We start from the raw sequence: 26501 nt of genomic DNA on the forward strand, positions 1-26501 counted from the left end.
GGACCCTCCACCGTATTAAGTGTTGCACTCATGCCCAATCCCATTGTCTTTTTGGACAACAAAATATGTTTAATAATCAGTCTGTCCGTGCCATGCCCAATTTCCCTGGTTTTGGGACCAGTACCAAGTTAGACTTATCACCACATTTAGTTGACATGCTGGATATGACTGAATATTGTTGAAAACAGCATGAACCTCAGATCACTACATCATCATCCAATGCTCTCTGTTCAGGGTATGTCATTCATCTCCGTCCTGTCAGTCTTGTTCTGTGTGCTCATCAGATCTGTCCTCCTCCAAATACCATCTCCCCCAATGTCATGTGTGTGTGTGTGTGTACATCTAGGTGGAGGACAGGACCACAGTGGAGGACATCAGCGTCGAGATCACACTCGCCCCCAAGTTCCTGCAGGAACTCAAGAACCAGGAGGTCACAGAGGGAACTACAGTGACCCTGACCATCAAGGTCACAGGAACTCCTGAACCAGAGCTCAAATGGTAGGTCTTCACTTGACATATTTTATTGTATCGCTTTTTGTTTCCTATCCTATCCTGTTTGTGATACTAGATCTGAAATCGACAGATGCTTGACAGGATCACATTGAACTATATATGGTTTGTTAAGAGGTGTAATCATCCTTTGCAAAATAATTCTAGCAATTTAACAATTTTTGTGATCCTTATTTCTGTCATGTACCTTAGACAGACTTTGTTTTTCTTCATCATGGAAGAGCATATGAATTTTGAAGAACATAATCTTTTTAGTGGTGTTTACTTATAAGTCATTTTTTGTTTATACATTGTTTGCAAAAAAAAATCAAATCAACCCTGATAGCATTTTCATTTTACATTTCAATTTTGTCTGGCCATATATGGCATTTTTTACACATGATGAGTGGACGTTTTGTTATCTAGTATGCCGCGTGTACTTGTTGGCTGAAACTCATGAGACAGAATTCATAAAGTAATCCAAAGTTTTTTCCAGCCTCCCTGAATAAATTGAAACTGGCTTTTCCTTCAAGTATGTACTTTCTTTTGTTATTGTTCAGGCAACAACATGAAATCCAAATTCAATGTTTTTACTATCTATGCAGAATAATTCCAAAGGAAGTAAGTATTTCATTCTCAATATAGGTTTAAGGACTGATATTACAATCGTAGTATTATAAGTTGTCAGTAAACCCATATTTTTGTGTAGGTATCGTGATGAGGTGGAAATCCAGTTCGATGAGCGTGTGACAGTTGAGAAGCTCGAAGACAACACCTACACCCTCACCATCAGGAACTCCACCATCGACGACGAAGCAGATTACACCTGTGTTGCCATCAACACGGCTGGCAAGGCCAAAACAACCTCTGAACTTCTTGTCAACCCAGCTGGTCAGTACATGTTTCTCAGCATGTTTGTAACTAGATTTAATGTAAATAGTATATAGTACATGCATATTGTATGGAGTGTGTTTTCTTAAGATTGATTGGTTTAGAATTTGGAATAATTTGTCAAATTTCTTACATGCTGTGATACCTTATCATGGTTACACTGAAGGTACCAGTAGTTTTAGTGGTATTTTTGATATTGCATAATTAATGTGATTTTAAATTAAACAGTCAAATGGCTGACTATGCTTGTCGTAAGAGGCAACTAACGGATCGGGTGGTCAAACTCACTGACTTGGTTGATGGATGTCATCAATCCCAATTGCGTTGATCGATGCTTGTGATATCAATTACTTGATTGTCTGGTCCAGACTTGATTATATACAGACCACCGTCATATAGCTGGAATATTGCTGAGTGTGGCGTTTAACAACAAACAAAACAAATCAAATAAAATGGCAATAATATTTGGCGGAGATAATGGGTGAAAGGAATGTGTTTCAGCATGTGCCTTATCAAATGTAAGATGGTGAGAAGAAGAGTGCTGAGACAATTATTTCATGTCCTTTTTGTGTAGGAGAAGCTCCTTCCTTCATCACACCACTGAAGGACACTGAAGTAGAACTAGACACGACTGTCACCCTCCAGTGTCAGGTCACCGGTGTACCACGCCCAGAAGTGACATGGCTCCATGACAATAAGGAGGTCAAGGGTGACAAATACAAGTAGGCATTCTCATGTGTTTCTCATGTTACTCATCACAAATTAAACTAACAGAGATTGTTAATTTCATCAGAAGCCTTGATGGAAATAATGCAAGAGCATCACAGAGAATATTTATGGTTCTTCCATCCATGAATTTCCTGTCTTACCAAAGTCAAAATGTCTTTCAAAGAGTTTCAACAGAATTATTTAGCAAATAATTTTTACTCATCTTCTTGTGACTGTACAGTTTCTTGAATGCAGTTCTTAGCTCTTAGACTAGACAACTTGATATGTACATTATAATACCATCTCCAAATTGTTGGGCAACTATATTTCTTGGTCCTGTTGTCCTGTTGTCCTCTTGTCGGAAAGGAGTTGTGTGGGCTGTTTTGCCTTTCAATTAACTTCATTTCAAATGCTTTACAAAAATAATTTGTCTCTTTGCAGGATCGAATATATTGAAGAAAATGTGACCTTGACATTTGACAAATGCACTTTGGATGATGAAGGTGACTACACAGTTAAAGCTGTCAATGAAAAGGGTGTCGCCTCATGCAGTGCCGAGGTCCTTGTCCACGTTGAGGCACCAAAGGTCACCAAGCCTCTCTCTGATGTTACAGTGAAGGTGAAGGACACTGCTCACTTAGAGTGTACCATCACTGGCCTTCCTAAACCCGAGGTCATATGGATGTCCGACACAGTCATACTCAAGGACAGTCCCAAATATAAGATCACCTCCAGAGATGATAACTACATCCTAGAGGTCAAGGACGTTACTCTCGAGGACACGGAAAAGACATACACGTGTAAAGCTTCCAACGTGGCTGGTGATGACTCGACATCAGCAAAGATCATTCCCGAAGGTCTGTTTGATGTTCTAGTTCTGACTTATAGCATGTTGATGACTGTTCTGCATATAACCCCCACAGTTTTGTACACGTTGTGTCGAGTTCTCAACAAGAGCATGGTGTGTTCCAGTCTATATCATCCTAACAAATCTGCATGTTTGAATCCCATTGTTTGTCCTACAATATCACAGCTAATTGTTGTGTAGAATGTTATATTCGTTCTGTTATAATCATGTGTTATTTAAACCTCTGTTCGATCAAACCATTTCAGTTTTATAGCATAGACTTATAGTTTATCCTTTTGACATATTGAAGATACCTGTATGATATCTATATGGTGCATGTAGGGTTGAGGCCCACTATTATGGCTACAGAATATCCATGCATGGCCATGTTACAAGTTGAATTGAATGCATGATGTTGATTGCATGATAATTACCTATGACAAATATAGCATGATTAAGGAAACTTTAAAAAATAATTAGTCTCAAAATATGATCCAAATTTAGACATATATTTCTTGTTTATTGCAAATTAAAAGTGTTTTGCAAAACATTTGCTTTATTTATAAAAGTTAAAAGTATGTTTGAAGGTACTATCCAAATCTGATATATGTACAGATACAAATATCTCCTTCCTGCCAATATATGGCTAAAACTTATATTTGAATTGAAAAGACAAGACACATATTTTGTACAGTGCAAATAAGAAGCAACACACTTGTATTGTACAAAATAGCTTTGTATATATCAAATATGTTTAATGTTAATGAGTGATTAAAAGTTTGTTGGCAGACAAACTTACAAATTTTTATCTCTCTATTTGTTATAAGTTGATGGGTTAAATTCCTGTCAAGTTTTAGCCTTTTAATTTTATCATTTCATTATTTTTTGCAGACTAATGCTCTTTTGATATAAATTGTTTTATCAAATTTTCATTTACTGATATGCTTTAATAGTTTTATATATTTACTGCATATTACTGGGTGTCTGATTTAGTAATTAGTATGATTTAGTAATTAGTAATTTAGTAATGAGAACCATGTGTTTGAAAAGTGATTACTCGTATGTAATTCCAGTTGATAATGGCAGTGGGTCATTTTGCTTGATCATGTTATCATATCATTTTAGCAGCAGCATGAATATATCAACATAATCATATCTACATATCATATTCATTATCATTCCCCCATTACTCACCCATCTATATTGTGACAATATATGTGTTAACAATTTCATAGCTTTTACTATTTATTATACCAAATAAATGGACTATTGGTAGACAATATGTCGGACATGTTTGTTATCAAATACAAGAGTTTAGTGACCTTATTGATGTATTTTAATATAAATTCAAAAGAATTATTACCAGTGTGTTCAGTGCCTTTATATATCACAAGCCATTTTCAGTATCTTAATTCCAGCAATTAGTATAAGTGTTCTTTAAAATATGTTGGATAAAATATTATTCAATATTATGGATATAATATTATTCAACATCAGTAAAATATACAATTTACAATTTGTATACAATTCTGACAAGAGAGTCTACCATTTGCATAATAACACTGAATACAAGTTGTCTGAAAAAACAGTATTGAATCATTAAATACGAAGTTCATGATCAGAGTCGATGAAGTATACTGAACAAAAAAGTTAATGATCATGAATATTTTGGGGATATTTTTATGAAATTGTGTTCTGGCCCTACAGACATAAATATCGCCAAAAATATTTTTGATGCGTAAGTTTTTTTGTTCCGAATATTTTGTACTTATTGCCTTTAAGAAGATAGATACTGATTTGATATCTGCTTGAATGTAACCATCTGCATGCCTGAATGTGTATCATCCTCCATTGATTCTCGTGATTGTGATATTAGGGGAGTTATCTCCCCCTGCCTGATGTATTCACATTTTTCTCAATAAACTATTTAACTGTTTGTGCCTTCCCTGTAGTGTGTAATATCATCTAGCTTCAATGTAGATGCCTTTCTGTTGAAAACAGAATATATTACAAGAAAGAAAATGTTTTTCAGATTTGTATGAGTTGTTTTTATTTGGTTATACCTTGATGAAATACACAATATATTTTGTGAACAGTTTTCAGAAAAACGTTTTCTATCATTGTAATATGAAATGAATACCTCACAATATACCGAAATAAAGGGTATAATCTATGGAATCAGATTTGATGTTGACTGAATTTAAATGCAATAGAGATGAAGTAATAAGCTCAACCTTACTTACCACACAACAACTTTTCTTAGAACATTTTATTGTAAAAAAAGATATCTGTAAGATACACATATACTTGACTAAATCTTTATTTATTTGAGTAAACTATTTAAAAAGTTGTCAGCTCAAATTACTTGGCCACAAAGATGATAATGATTAATTTATCACTATACGATCCACACTCACTGACCTATAGTATACAATGACATACATACACCACTTCTTCGAAATGTATCACCCAGGTCATCTTGTGATAACATCACACTTGTCAATCAAACCTGATATGTACACTCGTATGTGTTATTATATACAGAAAAAAACATCATTATTTCTCAAATAAAGTAATCGTTAGTGTGTATATTTTGAGGCTCTTAACCAGTGGTGCTTGCTTTCTAAGATTCTAGATTTTACTTCTAGATTCCTTTAAAAAATGTTAAAATTAAAGACAGATATTTTATTGCTTAAAGGTAGAAAATAATGTAAATATGGTGATTCACATTTTATATTAAGGAATTGACATGAGTCAACATGAAATGAACTAAACATGAATTACAAAGACTTTGGTAAATATCCCACAGGTCGTGAGTCACATGAAACAGAAACCTGTTGAGCATGAATTATTTATAAGGTGTGTCCCAAGCTGGTTCACACAGGCAATGAGCTGTATCCCTAGGTATATTGAGTTTCTGAGACAGAACACAAACAAGATGGCTGTAGCTAATGCTGTTGACTTTCATGCGGAAACATGTGTCAAAATAATATTTAAGTTTGCAAACTATCAGTTTTCATTGTCAGGAATATGTGTAAAATATTTTGAAAAATCCAATTCAGTTTCATAGTATAAATTCATAAATAAAATATTAGAGAGATGTGATAATGTGACAATAATATAAAAAGGTATATGATAGCAGTATAGATTTCAACATATTTTTGTGTAAAATGTAACCTTTTAAGGGTTATTAGTAATATTTAGGCCAAAACTAGTCAATTATTTGTTTTTAGGATTTCTTGGTCAAAATGCAGGAAGAAAAAATGTTTTCAATTAAAATATAATGTTTTAACATTATTTTTCTGAAAACACTTTTAATATAAAGGTTAGATTACAAGTAGACTACACTATACATAAACTTATTTTTATTTAAAAAACTTTTATTATCTTTTTCACTGTTAAAATATTTAAGGTTGTTTCATCAATAAACACAGAAATAAATTGGTCTGTCCTTGTCTGACAGATAAAAAATAGTAAATAATTGTGTTCTTTACAAAATAAAACTATGACAGCAATGTCAACCATCCAGTGAGTCAGATATTAACCCTTTCACGGCCAAACGCAGTCATATCTTATTGATTAATTACACACTTAACCTTCGATCAGGAAGAAATTCCAGGTTATCTATAAATCTCATCAGGCAAGAATGTAATTTTCTACTTTCAGACTGAGCTTATTATCAGTGTGTTAGCATCACTGAATATGAAACCCAAAGGGTTAAATACCATCTGGTCGGCTTGATAAAAGACATCCCATCAGAGAGTAATTGACAGATCTCAAGGGTGTGTTCACAAACCAATCATTAAATACCTATTGATAAACATACAAGCCTTTTAACCCCAATGTGCAAACTGACAAATACTTTTGACACAAATATCTGGTGTTATTGTGAGGTATTCATGTAGTTTGTCCGTGGTTACTTGTTAACCCTTCATACATCATTAACCCTTTATATCCTTGATATAGCTGCCTATAACCTTCATTATCACTGTTCCACTTGGATAATATTACCTTGGGGTGCAGCCAAAGGTGGATAGCCTTGGTTATCAGCATACTTTTAGCTGCACTCCTAAATCACAGACAGGCATGCTTTTTATAACCGCTCTCTATTCAGGATCAGTGACTTAATGTTTTGAAGAAAAGCCTTTAGCCTCCATTGATAAGGGTTTAAGTACTTAATGTACTTATTTTTGTAGAAAGATAAGATAATGATTTAGAAATTCTATATGCCTTAATTTTAATGTCATTTGGCTTTTTGTATATATACTTCCCCAGTTGGTATTATAGACAACCTAATATCACTTTTTTCACAAATTTGATCTTAATATTTTTGTGTGCAGATGGTATGTAATATTTTGGATAAAATATAATTATGACAAAATCCTGCCATGGAGGAAAGTGTGACATTTTGACATATCTTTGAATAGGCTCCATGTGAAATTTAACTTTAGTAAACTAATTAATTAATAACAATTTTGAAATACAATGTCAATGTTTTGAAACAAGAATGTTACAAAATGGCCTGTGATGATTTTTAGGATGAGTATGGTATTTCGTTGTTTTCCATTTTCCAAATGGCATAACAAAGAACCTGAATTAACCCTTTATGAGAACTGATCTGGTGAAAATTTGTATGAAATTTCTGAAAAAGATGTCTCTAACGATTTTCAAGCAGGTACTGCAAATATACCAAGGCAAGAGAAAAACGTGAAAATAGAGAAACGATTGTAATCCAATTTTTAATAGAAGCGGTGACATCTCCTACCAAATATTTACAAAGAATAAACATCTTCTACCTGTTTGAAATTCTTCTTCATCACTTACCTGTAACATCTCTAGTGAAGGAATGTTTGTCACTGAATGCGCTGACCTTGACCCCAAACTTCCATTTTAAATATTTGCATTGATCTCATCATCAGAAAGAGAGGAAGTGATAGTAACCTTTCAGCAATGACAGGGCAGCTGTCTTATTAAGTGGCAAGGTTAACTGAAAACTTAAAAGAGATTTGACGACACTCTTGATATGATTTTAGGAAAATTGCAGTGTCATATATTGTTACAAGCAATTGTATTCACATATTCAACTCACCATCATGCCATTCACAATAACAATCCTCATAATATCATCCCCCCTCACATATGCTCACCTCCATAATAAATCCAGACCAGTTTATGTCTCTATTTTTATAGATTTTATTATTTGGAAAGGATGTTTTAGCCTTTTTTTGCCAGAAAATATATCAAAGTCTTTTTGAAATGGATATATCAAAAACATACCATTTATAACATATAAGAAATGAATAAATGATTATAAAATAATGAAAAAAAGGTCTTGTTCAAATTAGTTCAAATTCATGAAATATTGTAAAGAAACTGAAAAACTGGTTTGGTGTGAAATAAATCACATCCCCACTTCTGGCACTGTCCTTAATTAATGTTCTTGTTATTCATTTCTGAATTGACTGAAAAACATTATAAATATTGGTAGAAATTGAAATACAGGATTTCTTTATCATTAACCCTTGCAGTACCAGCCCACATAATTATGGCGCCATCTGCAGTTGAGGTAACAACAGGGGAGACAATCCATATTCCCTGTAGTTTTGAAGGTATCCCTACCCCTTCAATCAGATGGTCGGTCAACGGCCGACCATTGGCTGTTGATGACCGGCTTCAAGTAGCGTCAACACCCAGAAGTGCAACCTTGACCATTTCGCTTCCAACGACCTTTGACACAGCTGTATATACGTTGACCGTTGAGAATGAGGCTGGATCGGACCAAGCTGATATTGACGTATTAGTCCAATGTAAGATGACATGAGATGTTATAAAATAATAGATAAGAGAATATTGCTAAAAACATGTCTGAAACAAACTAATTAAGGTATCCATAATAATATCATATACCATTTTTCATTATGCATGTTGTTTGGCTTGAATTAGAGTGTGCATGTTTGAGTATATTGTTGTATAGTGTTTATTAACTTAATTCTTTTATTAGTTTTTTTCCATATTTTTATGAGACACATATGATATCTAATATCTGTAGACTTATTCTTGTTGGGAATGCCAAGTTAGAATTTGTCCCCTGTAACATGTGCTGGTTGTAAGAGGTGCCTGCCCTGATATTGCTGGAATATTGTTAAAAGCAGTGTAAAACCTCACTGATTTGTAAGGGGGCGGTCAGGTAGCCTCGTGGTTTAAGTGTTCGCTCGTCACGCCGAAGACCCGGGATCGATTCCCGACATGGGTACAATGTGTGAAGCCCATTTCTGGTGTCCCATGCCGTGATATTGCTGGAATATTGCTAAAAACGGCGTAAAATCAAACTCAATCACTCACTCACTCACTTGTAAGAGGTGACTAAATGATCAAGTGGTCAGACTCAACGTGGTTGATGCATGTCATGGTACCCTGACTGTGTGGATCATTGCTCATGCTATCAATCACTGGATTATCTTGTCCAAACTTGATTATTTACAGCGTGTCGTCACATAGCTGTTGTATTGCTGAGTGGGGTATTCAACAACGAATAAACAAATCTTGTTGAATTAGGATCTCTTAACAAATGAATGATTTTTAAGCATGACGGTTGAGTGAGTGGAAGTCGTGTGTGTAAGTATGCAGCGTACAGGATCGTACAGTTTGAATGAGACATTTCAAAAGAGTAAACAACGGGAAAGTTCAACTCTAATGTTAAGCAGCAGTGCATTCTGCAGTATGTCCACAGAAATTTAATTCAATAAGTACCCTAATACTTACATAGTGGCTGAACAACAGCTAACACAAGCAATGTTACACCGCATAGACACACTGACATAACAGGTTTAGCGAGACACATACACAATCCCTTCTAGACAAACTGAATACTTGCGTTGGTGTGTTCACAATGTATGTAATTCATGCATTCTCTGAAAGGCATGCAATTTAGGGGTGGTATCATAAATTAAACACATATTTTTAAAGAATCAGCTTAACATTATGTCAATAGGTCAGGTCACACCAAATTGAAACTTTGTTCTTCCATTCTTTATCCAATTTTCATAAATTACATTAATTACTCTCAATGACTGAAAAGATACAATATTTTCTCTTCATCACACACCCACTAGTGTAATGCAAATGATAAGATATTACTGAATTCATATTTTGTAATAGTTGTTTTTTGTTGTTGTTTTTTTTTAAATAGTTTAATAGCCAACAATAAAGTTTATATTCCACATTCCACATTTTGGGGGCTGCTAAATTTTTGCAAAATCGTACTTGAGAACCAAAGAACAAATCATTATTTTGTCGTGTCCTTACTAATATCATATAAAGAAGCTGATATTGAAATCAGTTTGTAATCCACCAGTTGCCTTTGTACAACCTATGTAGCAAGTATTACTTACTAAGCAGAAACTGGCCTGTATTCTCTGAATGTTAACGGGAGCACTACCATGTAACACAATGGTGTTGTAAACTCACTGAACTAGTCATGGTCAAAGTACGACCATTAATCATCTGCTGAAATCAATCAGGACAAAATCACCTGTCACCAATAGACAAGAATTCCCTTTCACCACTGACAAAAACATAGCCATAAATGTGTTCAGTTCCCATTGAAATCATGATCACATTTCCTCCAGTCAGGTCGACATTGTTATATTCATGTAAACTAAAATGTCACTTTTTACAAGTTGATATTGATTAAACCGCTCAATCTAGAAGTATGTCTTCAAATAGATATATCCCAAAATGTTTTTTACCTCTGACCCGATCTTGTAAGCAAATATGTTGAGTGTTGATCCAATGGCAATAAAACAAGCCAATGTGGTCTCTCAAGTTAGATACCAACTGTCAGGTTGATAAGATAAAATTGGCAGACATTCAATCTGTCGATCTCACTCCCTCACCAGTCAGTTGGGTTCAAAACGTTGGACAGACCATGTCAATATTTTATCGTATGTTACTTCTGTGGAGGTCATGTCAGGGTTTAATTTCTCGCATGTGCTGAATTATGGATCTTTTTAATAGGTTCAGTTGAGTTGAAACAGGTGGACATGAGATTAATTAATGAAGAATGGTAACTAGATCTATGACAAGGCCACGCTTGGCCAGGCTCAAGAGGTACAGACGTAGGTGTGGGACAAATTTGTTCATGTATAAATCTCTGCTCCTGGAGTGCAGGTGTCTGTGAGATTGGGTATTGGTAGCGACACAAACAACGAAAAGCGTTTGGATATGATGGATGTATTTTGATTTGGAGATTATCAACTTCATCCAAGAACAGGGATTCAAGTCAGATCTAAAACAGGAACACTGACTTATGCATGCTCCTAAAATGAACACATTCAAAATATTGAAATAATTGTAATATCAAAATTATTTTCAAAAATTGGATGCTGGATTATACAAGATCTGTTTAACAAGAGGAGGCTCTCACCAGGATTGTGATTTTTGACAGAGATTCCTGGAAGAATAAGTGCAAAATTCAGTATGAGTTCTTCAGATGGCCAAGTGGATAAGGAATTATATTTCACACATAACCACCAGTATTTCCTGGATGTGGTGATGCTGTAGACCTGTCATGTGAGGTGTGTTGAGGAGGTGGAATGGCCCCCAGCATTACGGCCATCACTCTGTGTGGTAATGTTAGGATCAAGGAAATATATCTGCACTATTACAGTAAACATGGTAAGTCAGCACTGTGCTGTCCAACATAGAGTCTGTGGGTGGGCATGGTGAACACAATTTTGAAATAGTATCACTACTGTGTTAAGAGGTTGCCAGAAATAGGTTTATGATATTTTCTTGGGTATGTAAATAGGATTTGTTGAACTAATCCCCTTCACAGTTTGAGAGAATATAAATCACAAATGGTTTGAATTTGGAGAATGAAAGGAAAGAATGAAAATGGCAAGAAATGAATGAATGAAAGTCTGTGAATGAATGAATGAATGAATGAATGAATGAATGAATGAATGAATGAATGAATAAATGAATGAATGAAATGTGAAATTAATGATTAAGAAAAGAATGAATGAATGACTATATGGAAATATTTTGACCTAGTGTATTATTCTAAACATGTTTCATACTTATGGCAAGGTAAGATATTTTGTAGCTTATATTTTCTTGCTTTGGCAATTACCAATTTGCTTCTTTCAATAAATTTTATCATGTAGTGTATAGAATCTGTATAGTTTTTTTATTTTTCTGTGTAAAAATGTTTGAATATAATGTCAAGCAGCCAGTAGATTTGAATGTTCATGGCAATGTTATTGTTATCCTTCAGCTGTGGAGGAAGTCATTGAACCAGAGGAAGATAAACTGGAGGAAGTGCCAGCAGGCCGGGCACCTGAGTTTGTCCTTACCATCAAGACTGAGACTGTGAGTCTTCCTTATATCCCTATTATAATGTTCACATGGTTGGTTAGTCAAGTGGTTACAGCATTGCATTGCCATGCCAAAGATCTGGGTTTGACTCCCCACATGGGCACAATGTGTAAAGTCTTTTGGGGGCCCATTGCATGATATGGCTAAGATATTGTAATAAGCTGGTTGAATATAAATTGTCAATGCAAGAGAATAACCAGTTAAGACTTTCTGCCGGAACAGATTCCATTTGGTGTAAAGGACAAAATAGCTGTGACAATTATATGAATGGACTTATACAGAGATTATATGACACCATACTCAATCACTGGCTGTAACTATCAACTTCTGTAAGCACATGTGTACCAATCACTTGTTCACTATTCAATATTGTTTACATGACAATCTCATTCAAATGAGATCTTAGTTCTCACTATGTTAAACAAAGATCTGAGGACATCCCAATAAGGGTCACGTCAGAACGACCTTTCATCCAACCAATCAGAGCGTCGCTTACCAGATCATGAAAGTGACAGTCAGAATGTATTTTCTAATCATGCAACCACAAAATATTTAACACGGGGTATTCGGAACGGCAGTTACAGGTTTTATGATTATATCCATACAATCTAAGCCATCTTTAAGCCATTCCAGAATGTTCTTATCAGTTTGAAACTAGTGTCGTAAAACGCGAGAAAGCTGCCTTCTTATTGGCTAATGTCGATTTCTTGTCAGTCATTTCATTGGTCGGTCAAAATTAGCGAAAGGTCATTCTGACGTGACCCGTTATAGGATGTCCTCAGATCTTTGCTTAGCGGTAGCGAAAACTAAGATCTGATTTTAATCAGATTGTTTTGATGATCATGTGCACTGCATCGTCGTTACGCATGTTGCAGGTTGAGGAGGGGGAGACAGCCGAGTTCACCTGCCAGGTGGTTGGAGAGCCGACGCCAGAGATCCAGTTCTTCTACAACACCAAGGAGCTGCAGGATGAAGGCCGCTACATGATCTTTGAGGAAGATGGTCTCCATCATCTTGAAGTCTATGAGATCCTTCCAGAAGATGAAGGAAAATATGTTGTCAAGGCAACCAATCCATTCGGTCAAGCAGAATGCTCAGCTGAATTGGTTGTCAAACGTAAGTATTAAACAGTACTTTAATTTATTGAAATAAATAACCAGTGCTTTGTGTGTTATACTTATCTCTGGCACAAATCCAAACGAATTGGCACCTATGGTCCTGAAAATTTTGAAATGGGTTGATTGATGAATAATTTTGTAATGTTGGCATTAATGGTACTATTTCCTTATTAAGATCTTGTACTGGGTTTTAGTGTTCAAAGTGTTTAAGATATTGTAAGAATGAATAATAACTAAAATTTTCTTTATCAGCCAAACCTGTTGAGGAACCCAAGGAGCAGGAACCTGTTGTTGAGGAAGAGATTCCTCAGGAGGAAGTTCCTGTTGTTGAGGAGATCCCACAGGTGGAGGAGGTGGTTGTCGAAGAAGCACCAAAGATGGTTGCTCCCAAGTTCATCATCCAGATCGAGACTGTGGAGACAAAGATTGGAGAGACTGCCAAGTTCACCTGCAAGGCAACTGGTATTCCATCTCCTGAACTCATCTGGTACAAGAATGACAAGGAGATCACAAAGACGGACAAAGACTTCAAAATTGACTACGCTGAGGACAACGAGACTTCCCTGATCATTGTCAGTGTTCAGCCAGACCATGATGACACTTACACCTGCGAGGCCACGAACCCTGCTGGCTCAGACAAGACCAAGGCTGAGCTGTTTGTTGAAGGTAGGACATGTTTCAAGTCATTTAAGAGTGTACAGACTACAGCCAAGTGGTTCTAACAAACTTAGTTCAGTTCATTAAAAATCCACTTTGTTCATCCATCCAGGATTTTAAGAACAGATATTTTAGAATATGTTTTGTTTCACATGTTTAGTACAATGTCTCAATCGAGAATGGACCCGATCTGGTGCTCAAGATTGGGGATAAAACAAGGAATGGTCGGTTCGGATTCAGTAAACTAAGTGGGTCATGTATGTTAATTAAGCTGCAACATGGTATCTCAGTTGGCTGGAACTATAAAACTGGCATTAGTTCAGACTTAAAGCAGCCACATACTGATGTGTATGTGCATCTCTATAGGAGTGAAATAATCTTGAACAAGACTTTAAAGTCTCTCTACCTCCTTGACTAGAATGGAAATAGTCATATGATTATTTGTGATACTTTGTGTTCATGATGGACTGATGGTGGTGTTATTACTGGTGGTGACACATGATGACCAGTGAACCTTTTTCTGTCTTCAGAAGAGCCAGAGGAGAAACTCTCCCCACCTGAGTTCATCAAGGTTCCAGAAAATGTCACAGTTCGCGAACATGACCAGGCCAAGTTCATTGTCAAGGCCATTGGAATGCCCAAGCCCACAGGTAAAACTGAACACTAGTTTTTCAGTGATAAGTCATGTTGTGATAATCAAAGCACTATCATGGCTTTGTGTGAGTGCACTCTAAGAACATGCAACATATGTTTTTAGATACAATGCAATCATTATGTTTGTTTGTTTTCAAAAAGGAAACTAATGAAAGGATGTGAATAATACTGATAAAAGAAGAGACTTTGTTGATATATATAATGACATTGGCAATGAATAAGTTAGTCAGAGTGTGACGTGTTGTGTGTGTGACATGTGTGTGACGTCCGTGTGATATGTGTTACATGTATGCATTGCGTATTCAGTCACCTGGAAGCGGGACAACAAGGAACTGGATGACAAGGAGCTGTTCCACTTTGAGAAGTACGAAGACACCTACTGCTTCGAGATCAAGGACACAGAACTCAACGATGCTGACACCTACACCTGCCATGCTGTCAACTCCGAGGGTGAAGCCACGGCTGACATACCCCTCATTGTCAATGGTAAGACATAACAGATGCTTGTACTTCTGTATCAACCAATCAAAGTGTAAACCAATAAATCGTTCAAATCTTTGCTGATGTTACTGACATGTAAATGCTGCAGTTAAAGTATAAATCCAACAAATATGGAATCAGCAACACAAAACTATTAACAAAAACAAGTCACTGATGCCTTGTGCATGTTATAAAATACTACACAACTTTTGATAGGGATATTCAAAGTTCTAGGTGGCAAAATTGAATGTGACTTCATCTTTTGGAGATGTCATCATACGTGTATAGTATTGCCTAGACTAAACTAAACATTTAGTCTCTGAAATCTTATATTACACAATATCCTTCTTGACTCAAAAAATAAAATAAATATTTCCATATGCTGATTTCATATAGAGTTAGCTAGGCTTGCTTTTGTATGCGTTTCTAGATTTATTTTTTTCATAAAATATATATATTCTACAGTCATGGTGCAGGACTTAGTATTGCCATGCATACAGTGTTTTAAAAAATCCAGCCTAGTTTGATGAAGGGTGGAAACTGGCCTTTTTTAGTCAGTTAACTCCCTTGCCTCAGGAAGATGCACTTTGTCCTCTGTGATGTGTAATAGTTCTGATAAGGTCACAAGATTATCTAAACCATGTCCTTTGTTTCAGAAATTAAACGTGATGAGAGACTCTCAGAGTCCCCGCTCCTGCTGAAGACAAAGGAAGAGACTAAACCTCCTGTCTTCATCGAAACAATTGAGGACACTGTGAGTTGTTTGTCCTTTACATTGCAGTAGTTCCAGTAGTTAATTGTCATCTTTCATTTTGTATTGTGGTTGAAACTCATTTTGAAATTTGAAATTTGTTACGACTGTAAAACTTGGACATGTATAATTTCTTGTTTCTTTTGATACAGACCATCATGGAAACAAAGACCTTGACTCTTGTTGCCAAGGTTACTGGACTGCCCCGACCAGAGGTAGAATGGTTCAGAAACAACAAACCAGTCAGTATGCTCCCCAACCATCGGCCAGTCTATGAAGACGAAACATGCACTTTGAAGGTTGTCAAGGTAACCATGGACCAGGCCGGAGAGTACAAGTGTGTTGCCACCAACAGTGCTGGCACTGCAGACTGTACTACCAACATCACCATTGAAGGAGTGATGGAGGCGCCAGAGATCACACGAGAGCTGCCAAACAGGGAGGTCCGCGAGGGTCGTCCTGTCAAACTGGACTGCGCTGTGAAGGGAATTCCCGAGCCAGAGGTCACATGGTAGGCATGAAGTTGAGACTGTTGGAAAGTGATGAGTATCTGATTTACAGCCAATTCTCGTTTCAATTAATTTCTTGGTACCCCTGCAAGCATCTATCAAAACTTATTTGCAATATAAATAATTGTGCCAACTGATTAAAATGAAGTTGATTGAGTCTTGATTCAGCCCCAATTTTGATACCTGAATTTGTTTATTATTCATAATGATCTGATATAAATCTTATACATTGAGGGGGGGCAATCGGGTAGCCTTTTGGTTAAAGCATTTGCTCGTCATGCTGAGAACCTGGGTTTGATTACCGACATGGGTACAATGTGTGAAGCCCATTTCTGGTGTCCCCTGCCGTGATATTCCTGGAATATTGCTAAAAGTGGCGTAAAACCATACTCACTCACTCACTCACTCACTCACTCACTCACTCACTCACTCACTCACTCACTCACTATACATATAGGGCCAGTTGGGTAGCTTGGTGGTTAAAGTGCTTGCTTGTTTTGCTGAAGATCTGGGTTAGATTCCCCACATGGGTCTATTTGCTGTGTTCTAAGCTGTGATATTGCTTCAGTATTGCTTATAGTGGTATAAAACCTTCTATACTCATTCTTACGCATTGGATGTTTCCTGAATGGCTGGTTCTGTGGTCAAATGTTGGTTTCAAGATCTATATGATCCAGCTAATAAATAAATTTTCACCATCCTGTACATCCTGCACACAATGTGACTTCAGGTTTATCAACGACGAGAAGATCGAGCCTGGTGTTAGGTTCCATACCGACCAGCGCAAGATGTACACAGACACCCAGCATACTCTCAGCATTGAGCCCACCGAGGTGGAGGATGCTGGCACCATCAGCGTCGTCGCCACCAACAAGGCTGGAGAAGCCAAGACCGAGGGCACACTCACTGTTGAAGGTCAGTAAGGGGGATAACTCGGTGAAAAACTTGTCATTGCAAATGGCCATCATATATCCTCAAGAGTGTATTTTGCTGTATAAGTAACTTGGCTTGGGCAAAGTAGCAATTCTAGCAAGTTGGATTGAAGTCAATCAGAAATAACTGTGTCATCTTGTTTAGTTTCTTCTGACATGGGTACAATGTGTGAAAACCATTTCTGGTGTCCCCCACCGTGATATTGCTGGAATATTGCTAAAAGCGGCGTAAAACCTTACTCACTCACTCACTTGTTTAGTTTCAGTTTTACAGATGACACTTGTTACAATGTATACACTTGAACTGAAACTTTGCTGCAGGTGGTTGAGTGTAGTCCTCAGGAATGTAAGTTTGTGTGACATGTGTTTAAAGCACCTCCAAGTAATACTTTTCTGTCACCTTTACAAAGATTTGTGTCAGTTGATGTTTGATAATAACCGTTGCTTGCCTTTACAGAGAAGAAAGAGGGTCCCAAATTCATCAAGAAGCTGGAGACATACGAGATTCTGGAACATGAGGAACTCCGTATGGAAGTGGTCGTGTCCGGCAAACCTAAACCCACAATCACATGGTGAGTGAGATGCCTCATATTTGGTACAGATGTCTTGGTCCTCTGATTTCTTGCTAAAATTCATGGGCTTGGACGGATGAAGATTTTTCTAGAATACAAAATTTGCTATAACCTTGACCTTCGTTCATGAAAGCCATAATTGTTGTAACTGAAATTCTATTTAAAGCTGTGATAAACTCAACTTGCTGTTTGCATCCCTACACAACATGAGTCTTAACCGACATCATGTATGTTAACTGTGTGTGCTGTTGTCCCCCTTGTAGGCTGAAGGGAGACAAAGAGCTTGTGGAGTCTGAGGACATCAAGTTTGAGGTGAAAGATCAGACCCACACAGTGGTCCTCAAGAACGTCAAGATTGAAGATGCTGGGCTCTACACTGCTCGTGCTCAGAACCCAGCTGGACAGATATCATGCAATGGACGCCTCAAGGTCACACGTAAGTGGGAATACTTTTATTTTGTAGGTTGTTAAAGTGTTCATTCGTCTCACTGAAGCCCCAGGTTCAGTTCCACACCTGGATACAATGTGTAGAGCCCATGACTAAACTTTAAGTTGTGGAATAATGCCATTTGATAATTGATTTGTAAACAATAATCCATTGCTTTCACATTTGGTCAGATTACAATAATCCATTGCTTTCACATTTGGTCAGATGACAATAATCCATTGCTTTCACATTTGGTCAGATTACAATAATCCATTGCTTTCACACTTGGTCAAATTACAAGAATAAACTTCAGTATATTTATCTTCTTGTGAGATTTTACTTCCAGCATGATTGCTTACAAGTAAATATTACTGTTTTTCCTACAGCTGTCAAGAAGCCAGACATCACCAGGAAGCTCTCAGATGCCCTGGTCCCAGTTTCCGGCCCTGCCAAGTTCGAGTGCCAGGTCAAGGGTGTGCCTCAACCTGATGTGGAATGGTGTGTACACGTATCTCAATATTTGTTGTAAAATATGCAAAATATAAATATTGATGCCTTTTCTTTGATGCCTGATCACAATAACTGAAACACTGTGAAAAGAATGGTAATGAAGTCATCCTCTGCAGTCCATTTCTTAGTTGCAAGACCGCCTCCAAGGTCTAGTGGTAGAGCTTCCGCCCGGAGCGTGGAAGGTCCGGGGTTCAATCCCCATACCAAAAAGACGTTATAAGATCGTACTTGTTGTTACCCTGTCTGGCACTCGGCATTAAGGGGCTAAACAAGGACTGGTTGGCTCGGAGTCAGTATACTGTGTCTGAGTGAGGTATTCATGTTAAACTGCGGCATGGTATCTCAGTGAGCTAGCACTATAAATCGGCATCAGTCCGGACTAGTACAAGCAGCAAAACAAACACACACATGCACAAGTGCAATAATCTTGGACGCGATGTTAAACCCCATTTCACCTCACCTCTAAGTGGCAGTCAGGGTGGTTGGGTAGTGGTTAAACTGTTCACTCATCAGTCTGAAAACCCAGGTTCGTAATGAGCAGACCATTTTTCAAAGTTTCATACAATGGTATTACTGGAATATTGCTAAAAGTGGCGGAAAACCATTCTCATTAACTCATACTTTAAGTAATAATTATTTATGGTTCATGACATATCCCCTGATTTAAACCCCCAGGGTGCTCAATGGAGATGTCCTGGAACCCAGTGACAACATCCATATGGAGTTCAACCCCAAGACTGGCACCCACTCCCTGGTCATTGACAAGGCCACCAAGGACATGAAGGGAACTGTGGAGGCCCGTGCCAAGAACAGCGGCGGTGAGGTCTTCACTTCCGCCCAGATGGATGTCCGAGGTCGCTCACCTGAGTTTGTCATGCCACCAATGAAGTGCACTGTGCTTAATGGTAAGAGATGTTGTACATGGAGTCTTTCTTTGCTTCCTTGTCCTCTTATTCAAAGAGGTGTATTATTGCTCAACAGTGATTATAAGTATGTAAATATCGCTTATGTGTTTATGGATGAGTTATGATGTGTTAATAAGAAGCAAGTAGATATTTACGTATTATTGTGGATTTATATTTTACTCAAAATATGACATTTTCTAAGTCAGTCATATCTAATTAGTTGATATTTTTTTCTTCAAACAAATGAAAATGTATTTGATATAATTGATTCAGCTGTAGATAACAGACATACGAGGTTAAAATGAAATTCAGCCTTTCTAAACAGAATATACCTTCTACAATCACCACGTTCCAAACGTCATTGCATTCAAGGCTTTTTTTTGTTTAAGGGATTAGTCGTTTAGTTTTCTGGTTGGGATGGATATTTGTTTGAGATATTTTTTCTCTTTAATCTGAGTCAAACAATTATTGTGGGATGTTATTTTTCAGAAAAAAAAACTAAGGACAAAGTACTTTTTACCAGCATTTTGGGGAACTGATGTGTTTATTGTTTAAAATCCCTGGACACCTCCAACTCACCTAAATATCAAATTGTCATCCTCTACATCAAATTCCCTTTTCCAAGCAGTGGTGAACAATATTTTGTTACAATTAAGAAGTGATGTTCACTTTGTGTGAGTTTGTTGGAGTAGGAACCTTCATAGAGGGAGGGCCAAACTGTATGAGCGTCTGAGCTTGCGAAAAAAACTGTATATCTTATGAACTTTAAATAAAAAAATGATATGGTGATGTGAAAGTTTCACTTGATTATGTTTTGTTCAATGACAGGTTCTGTAGCACTGTAAACCAGGCACTACATGTTCACATCTTCCCTTGTAGGTCAAACTGCCATCTTCCGTAGTGCCATTGGTGGAGAACCCAAACCCAAAGTTGAATGGTCGAAGGGCAAATGGCAAAAGATCAAAGATGGAGGTCGTTACCATGTATACGAGGATGAGTCAACTCATGAACACGTCCTGGAGATCGACCAGATCAAGGCTAGCGATGCTGGCACCTATACCATCACTGCCACCAACGAACACGGCTCCAAGTCGGAACCCGCAACTCTGATGGTGACGGACAAGGAGGAAGAGGCAGCTGACTGGAAGAAGACACTCAAACACAGGTAAACTTAGACAACACAGGTAAACTCAGACAAACACAGGTAAACTCAGACAACTCAGGTAAACTCAGACAAACACAGGTAAACTCAGCCAACACAGGTAAACTCAGCCAACTTAGGTAAACTCAGCCAACACAGGTAAACTCAGACAAACACAGGTAAACTCAGAAAACACAGGTAAACTCAGACAACACAGGTAAACTCAGACAAACACTGGTAAACTCAGTCAAACACAGATAAACTGAATCAAACATGAGTAAAAACACTCACACAATATGAATAAATAAAATTAAAATCTTACCGAAAGTGCAAGATCCAAACAGAGCTTGACTGTGAACCTTCTTCTACAGAGAACACAAGACCCTGGTTGAGGAGGAATCAGAGCTGAACTGGCGTGACATGCTGAAGCATGTGGATACCCCAGAAGAAGAGGCTCCAGCACCAGAGGCCAAGCCTGCCCCTCAGATGATGGAGATGGAGAGACAGGCCTATGAGATGCTGCCCAAGAGAGAAAGACCAGAGGTAATATCACTACAAACAATTATCAAGTGTGTCATGAAGTCATCATGCAATATGAAATGCCAAGCATACAGTGTTGAATACAATGGTCTCTCTGTAATGTCACTGACATCTATTTGTAAGGATTTGGAAACAGAATATATGGAATAGTCATCTACATTGTGAAGGTTTACAATGTGTAACCTGGCTGATAGTGCATCACTGATGGACCACCTCCGTGGTCTAGTGGTTCAATCCCTGGCCACATCATACGTTAAAGTATGGTACTTGTTATTACCCTGTCTGTCTCTCAGCATTTAGAAGCTAAAACGAGGACAGGTCAGCTCGGTGACAGTATACTGTGTTCGAGTGGAGTATTCATGTTAAACTGCGGCATGGTATCTCAGTGGCCTAGCGCTATAAATCTGCATCAGTCCTAGTACAAGCAGCCACACACACAGACACACATACATGCACGTCGCTATATAAGAGCAATAATCGTGGATGTGACGTTAAACCCCATTTCACCTCACCTCACCTCACATGTATCACTCATGGCATTGATCATTGACCCAGATTGATTATTTACAGTCCACTACCGCTTGAATATTTCAGACGGTGGAATTACCATGAACTCGTTAAATCATGTGGATAATCTTGTTGATGATGTTCTACTCAACTCTGAAATACATTTCCAGGCAGTAAGAAATGCTAAGAGTGATGTTTTTTCAAAAGTTGATTATTCCCTGGGTTGAAGTTGTCTTATTCTCCTTGTTTGCAGATGGAGATGGACACATCCGAATACTCCTACACCCTGCCTAAGAGGGACCGTCCCGAACTGGAACAGGCAGAGTTCCAGCGCCCAACTGCTGCAGCTCCTGAAGAGGCACCTGAGGAGGAGAAGGGTCGTTATGTCCGACCTCAGAAGTTCAAGGAAGCAGAAGAGATGGAGGAGGGTCATCTGATTATTCCCAAGACTCAGGTAAGTCATGTTTCAAGTCTGGAGTATGACCATTCTGAAGCATTTAACCTTTGACAGGAGTACATACTGGAGACGTTTGCATTGGGTTCTTTTGGTGATTTCAGGGTAGAACACATCCCATTAGCTTGTTATTAGGGTAACTGAAATGAGGGTTGGGTGGTCAAAAGGATGGTTGTTCTTTGGATGATGCCATATACTCCAATGTCACGAGACCAGTGAAGATTCAGCCTAGAATAGGTCTTCAGCAACCCATGCTTGTCGTAAAAGGTGACCATGCTTGTCGTAAAAGGTGACCATGCTTGTCGTAAGACGCGACTAACAGGATCGGGTGGTCAGGCTTGCTGACTTGGTTGATGCATGTCATCGTATCCCAATTGTGTGGATTGATGCTCATGATATCACTGGATTGTCTGGTCCAGACTTGATTATTTACATATCGCCGTCATATAGCTGGAATATTGTTGAGTGCGGCATTAAACAACAAACAAACAATGTCATGAACTTGTGTTCCGGACCAGATTGTTTCTGGCTACTTCTTGACAAACAATGAAGATCTCATTATCCATAAAAATTGTCAAGTCTTCATGTTTAACTTTCTTCTAAACACCAAACAGAAACCTTACAGGTTTATGTTCAATACAACGAGTTAAGGAATCCTCAATTCAGAATGAAGGATCTTAGGGAGATGTGATCCATGTGGTCAACCATAGCATTTTTATTTTTATGAAATTGTTATTCTTTTCCAGTGGAAGTGGATTGTACCTCTCGAGGACATGACAGTGAAGGAACGCGAAGCTGCTAAGTTTGAGTGTGAGCTCTCTGTCACAAATGTCAATGTCGTCTGGACTGTGAAAGGTGAAGAGGTTATCCCAAGCCCCAAGTATGCTATCAAGGCTGACGGCAAACAGCACACACTACTGGTCAGCAAGTGCCGCCCCAAGGATGAGGGTCCTGTGTCATGTGCATATGGAAACATCATCACAGAGGCGAAGCTTAATGTCATAGGTGAGTTTGTCATGTCAAATAATTACTATTTATATGGCTTGAAGGGCTGAAAAAATACATTCATTGGGTTGAGGTGGGTTAATGCAATCAATACAACGTACATGTGTAAACAATTTTACAGACTTTTTCACATATTTCAGATGTATGGTTGACATAATATAGACATCTTGTTCATGTAATGTTGAGTGAAATCAAAGTAGATGAAGTCTGGGGGCATTCTAAGCTGGATTCAGTCCCTAGTACCACATGCTTGTAAGAAACAATGAGGATTGATTATTTGTATACCACTTGTTGTGTGTCATTATACCCTGACAGAATGGATTGTTGCTAATTACCTGGCCCTGAGTGATAAATTTATAGGCCACCATGAAATAACTGGAATATTGCTGACTGAGGCTTAAAAGTACATTCACCCACTCAATTGCTGATAAAATACAACCTTGGAGATCTCATTTTTGTTTGCTATGAGAGACTAAGCCACATATCTTTTGTCCATGACCTGTTTCTGATGCTGAGTTCCTGTTGTGATGCAGAGGTTCCAGCTGACTTCCTGATGAAGCTGGAGGATGGCAAGGGCAAGGAGGGAGAAGATGTCACCTTCAAGTGCAAGACCAACGATGATGATATCCAAGTCTTTTGGTTCGTCAATGGCCAACCAGTGCCCATTCCTTCCGACAAATACATCATCCGATCAGAGGGCTATGAACACACTCTCACTATCAAGAACTTGCTTCCAGAAGATGCCTGTGAAGTCACAGCAGTCATCGGTGACAACAAGACATCTGCCAACCTAGCTGTTGAAGGTAATTGTCACTCATTATGTAGGCCAAGTGTATTGGTGGCCCAGTTGTCTAAGGTGCCCCAATTCCAGAGTGCAGAGTGTCAGAAACTTATGGTCATGGGTGTGAATCTCAGATTCTCCATGATTATGTTTCTTGCCTTGTCAGCATCATAGTCATGATCATGGGTTTCAGGAAAGTGTTCCATGACAGCCATGATATTACTGAAACATTGTTCAAAGTGGCATTAAACCAAACTCATTCAGTTTAAGGGTAATTGCTTATTGTTGCATTTACACTCTAAGAAAGATACTAATTGTATCTCTTACTCATAAATGATCCCTTGTCGTTTTCTGCCATTGGTCTAAAGGCAGAGTTTAGTAAAACTTTGTTTCAGGCTAAGGTCAATATGTTAGGTACGGTCGGGTAATAGGTGGATGGTACCCGGGTAGTAAATTTGGACGCGTCTCAGCCCAACTCCAAGGCTATGGGCACAGACTGCATTAGAATGCATAAATAGAATTGTAACACTGAAAAGTTATTCCTACTGTATAGGAATAGTCCTATCGGCTGTTGGCCTGGTATGAGACATTATGACTAGATTCATTTTCTTATACAGTCTTGAAGGGGATAGTGTTTAGTAAGAGACTGGACATATTTGCTTGAAGTGAGCTGGTTCCAAATGCTTCATGTATAATTTCAGAAATTTCTGCAGACTTCACAATCCCCCTGAAGGATGTGACTGCCAAAGAGTATACAACCGCTGAGTTTGAATGCACTCTGACCATACCAGTGGACAACGTCCAGTGGTTCATTGATGGAGAGGAGATCACCCAGGATGCCAAATACCAGTTTGTTGATGATGGCAAGGTCCACAAACTCATCATCAAAGATGTGGCCCCAGAAGATGCAGGAACTGTCACTGTCAAGGTCGGCAACAAGTCATCTGAAGCCCAATTCATTGTTGAGGAGATTGATGTTGACTTCACTGTTCCTCTTGAGGACAGGACAACATATGAGAAATCAAGTGTTGACTTTGTTGTTGAGTTGAACAAAGAAACAGACAAGCTGAAATGGTACCAGGACGGAGAAGAACTTAAGATGGTGGAAGGTATCAAGATGGTCCGAGATGGTAAGACCCACAAGCTGACCCTTGATGATGTGATGGTTGAGGACACAGGGAAGATCACCGCCAAGGTGGGAGACAAGTCCACAGAAGGTCAACTCACTGTCAATCCCCTTCCTTTGGAGTTCACAGTGCCGCTCAATGATGTCACTGCCATTGAAAACTCCACTGCTGAGTTTGTATGTGAGCTGTCCCGGGATGTGGAGACTGTCAAGTGGTTCCTGAATGATGTGGAGCTGAAGGAGAGTGACAAGATCAAGTTCATATCTGATGGCAAAACTAAGAAGCTCCAGATCAAGGATGTGAAAGTTGAAGAAGAGGGACCAGTCAGCATAATGGCTGATGATAAGAAGACCACTGCATCACTCTTTGTGATAGGTCAGATTCTTTAGATGCATAACTTTACATGAATAAATAGGTTTTTAACACATAATATCATGGATAAAACATTTATTGTATATTCACAACATTTCAGGGCTGCTTCTTGCCCCAGGTGAATTCACCTGTTGAAATCAGGATTTAACCTGTTTAAAGTTTCTACAGACATCAGGCTCACATATATAATATGTGGTTTGTGTGAAACATAAACACAACAGTTCATTTCTCACAAAGTTAATTCTTTGTTTTCTCTGTTACCAGAACTGTCCCCAGACTTCCTGACTCCTCTCAAGGACTTGACCATCGACGAGCTCCAAACTGCAGAGTTCATGTGTGAGGTCAACAAGGATGGTGCCACGCCCAAATGGTTCCTGGATGGCCAGGAGATCAATGAAGACAAACGCTACCAGATCCTCAGCGAGGGTCGCACCCACAAACTCATCATAAAGGAGGCAACACTGCCAGACTCAGGGGAGATAACTGCCAAGATTGAGGACAAGAAGACCTCTGCCAATCTGACAGTTAAAGGTATTTCTACAATATCTTTCATAGACATTGTTGTGAGGTGAGAATAAGACCAGATAAGTCCTGTTTCATCTGAGATATCTTAATGTGAACTGCTTCACAGAAGTCCTGAGAATCAAATTGGCTTAAATGTGGTACGATATATTAAAACATCCGTTACGTCACAGAGGAAACTGGTCTTGTTCTCAAAATATTGCTCTCTTTTTGGAGTTGCTTGA

At 38.2% G+C, this 26501-nt stretch overlaps 1 protein-coding gene across 1 annotated transcript in view; it reads left to right on the forward strand.

Moving 5' to 3' along the window:
- Positions 1–26501, forward strand: part of LOC139466013 (titin-like) — a 347974-nt gene that overhangs the window by 157063 nt on the left and 164410 nt on the right. The window contains exons 98-120 of the mRNA XM_071248028.1: positions 347–498; positions 1199–1380; positions 1955–2102; positions 2530–2945; positions 12213–12307; positions 13189–13429; positions 13684–14097; positions 14619–14738; positions 15049–15228; positions 15879–15976; positions 16126–16484; positions 17213–17397; positions 17872–17986; positions 18250–18422; positions 18800–18911; positions 19599–19828; positions 20708–20993; positions 21341–21512; positions 22270–22470; positions 23217–23475; positions 24009–24278; positions 24958–25758; positions 26020–26286. Of these exons, the coding sequence (XP_071104129.1) occupies positions 347–498; positions 1199–1380; positions 1955–2102; positions 2530–2945; positions 12213–12307; positions 13189–13429; positions 13684–14097; positions 14619–14738; positions 15049–15228; positions 15879–15976; positions 16126–16484; positions 17213–17397; positions 17872–17986; positions 18250–18422; positions 18800–18911; positions 19599–19828; positions 20708–20993; positions 21341–21512; positions 22270–22470; positions 23217–23475; positions 24009–24278; positions 24958–25758; positions 26020–26286 (5476 nt within the window). The remainder of the gene's footprint in view (positions 1–346; positions 499–1198; positions 1381–1954; positions 2103–2529; positions 2946–12212; positions 12308–13188; positions 13430–13683; positions 14098–14618; positions 14739–15048; positions 15229–15878; positions 15977–16125; positions 16485–17212; positions 17398–17871; positions 17987–18249; positions 18423–18799; positions 18912–19598; positions 19829–20707; positions 20994–21340; positions 21513–22269; positions 22471–23216; positions 23476–24008; positions 24279–24957; positions 25759–26019; positions 26287–26501) is intronic.

Source organism: Haliotis cracherodii, unplaced genomic scaffold (genome assembly GCF_022045235.1).
Source record: "Haliotis cracherodii isolate W230 unplaced genomic scaffold, xgHalCrac1.p SCAF_18, whole genome shotgun sequence".
Lineage (NCBI taxonomy): Eukaryota > Metazoa > Mollusca > Gastropoda > Lepetellida > Haliotidae > Haliotis > Haliotis cracherodii.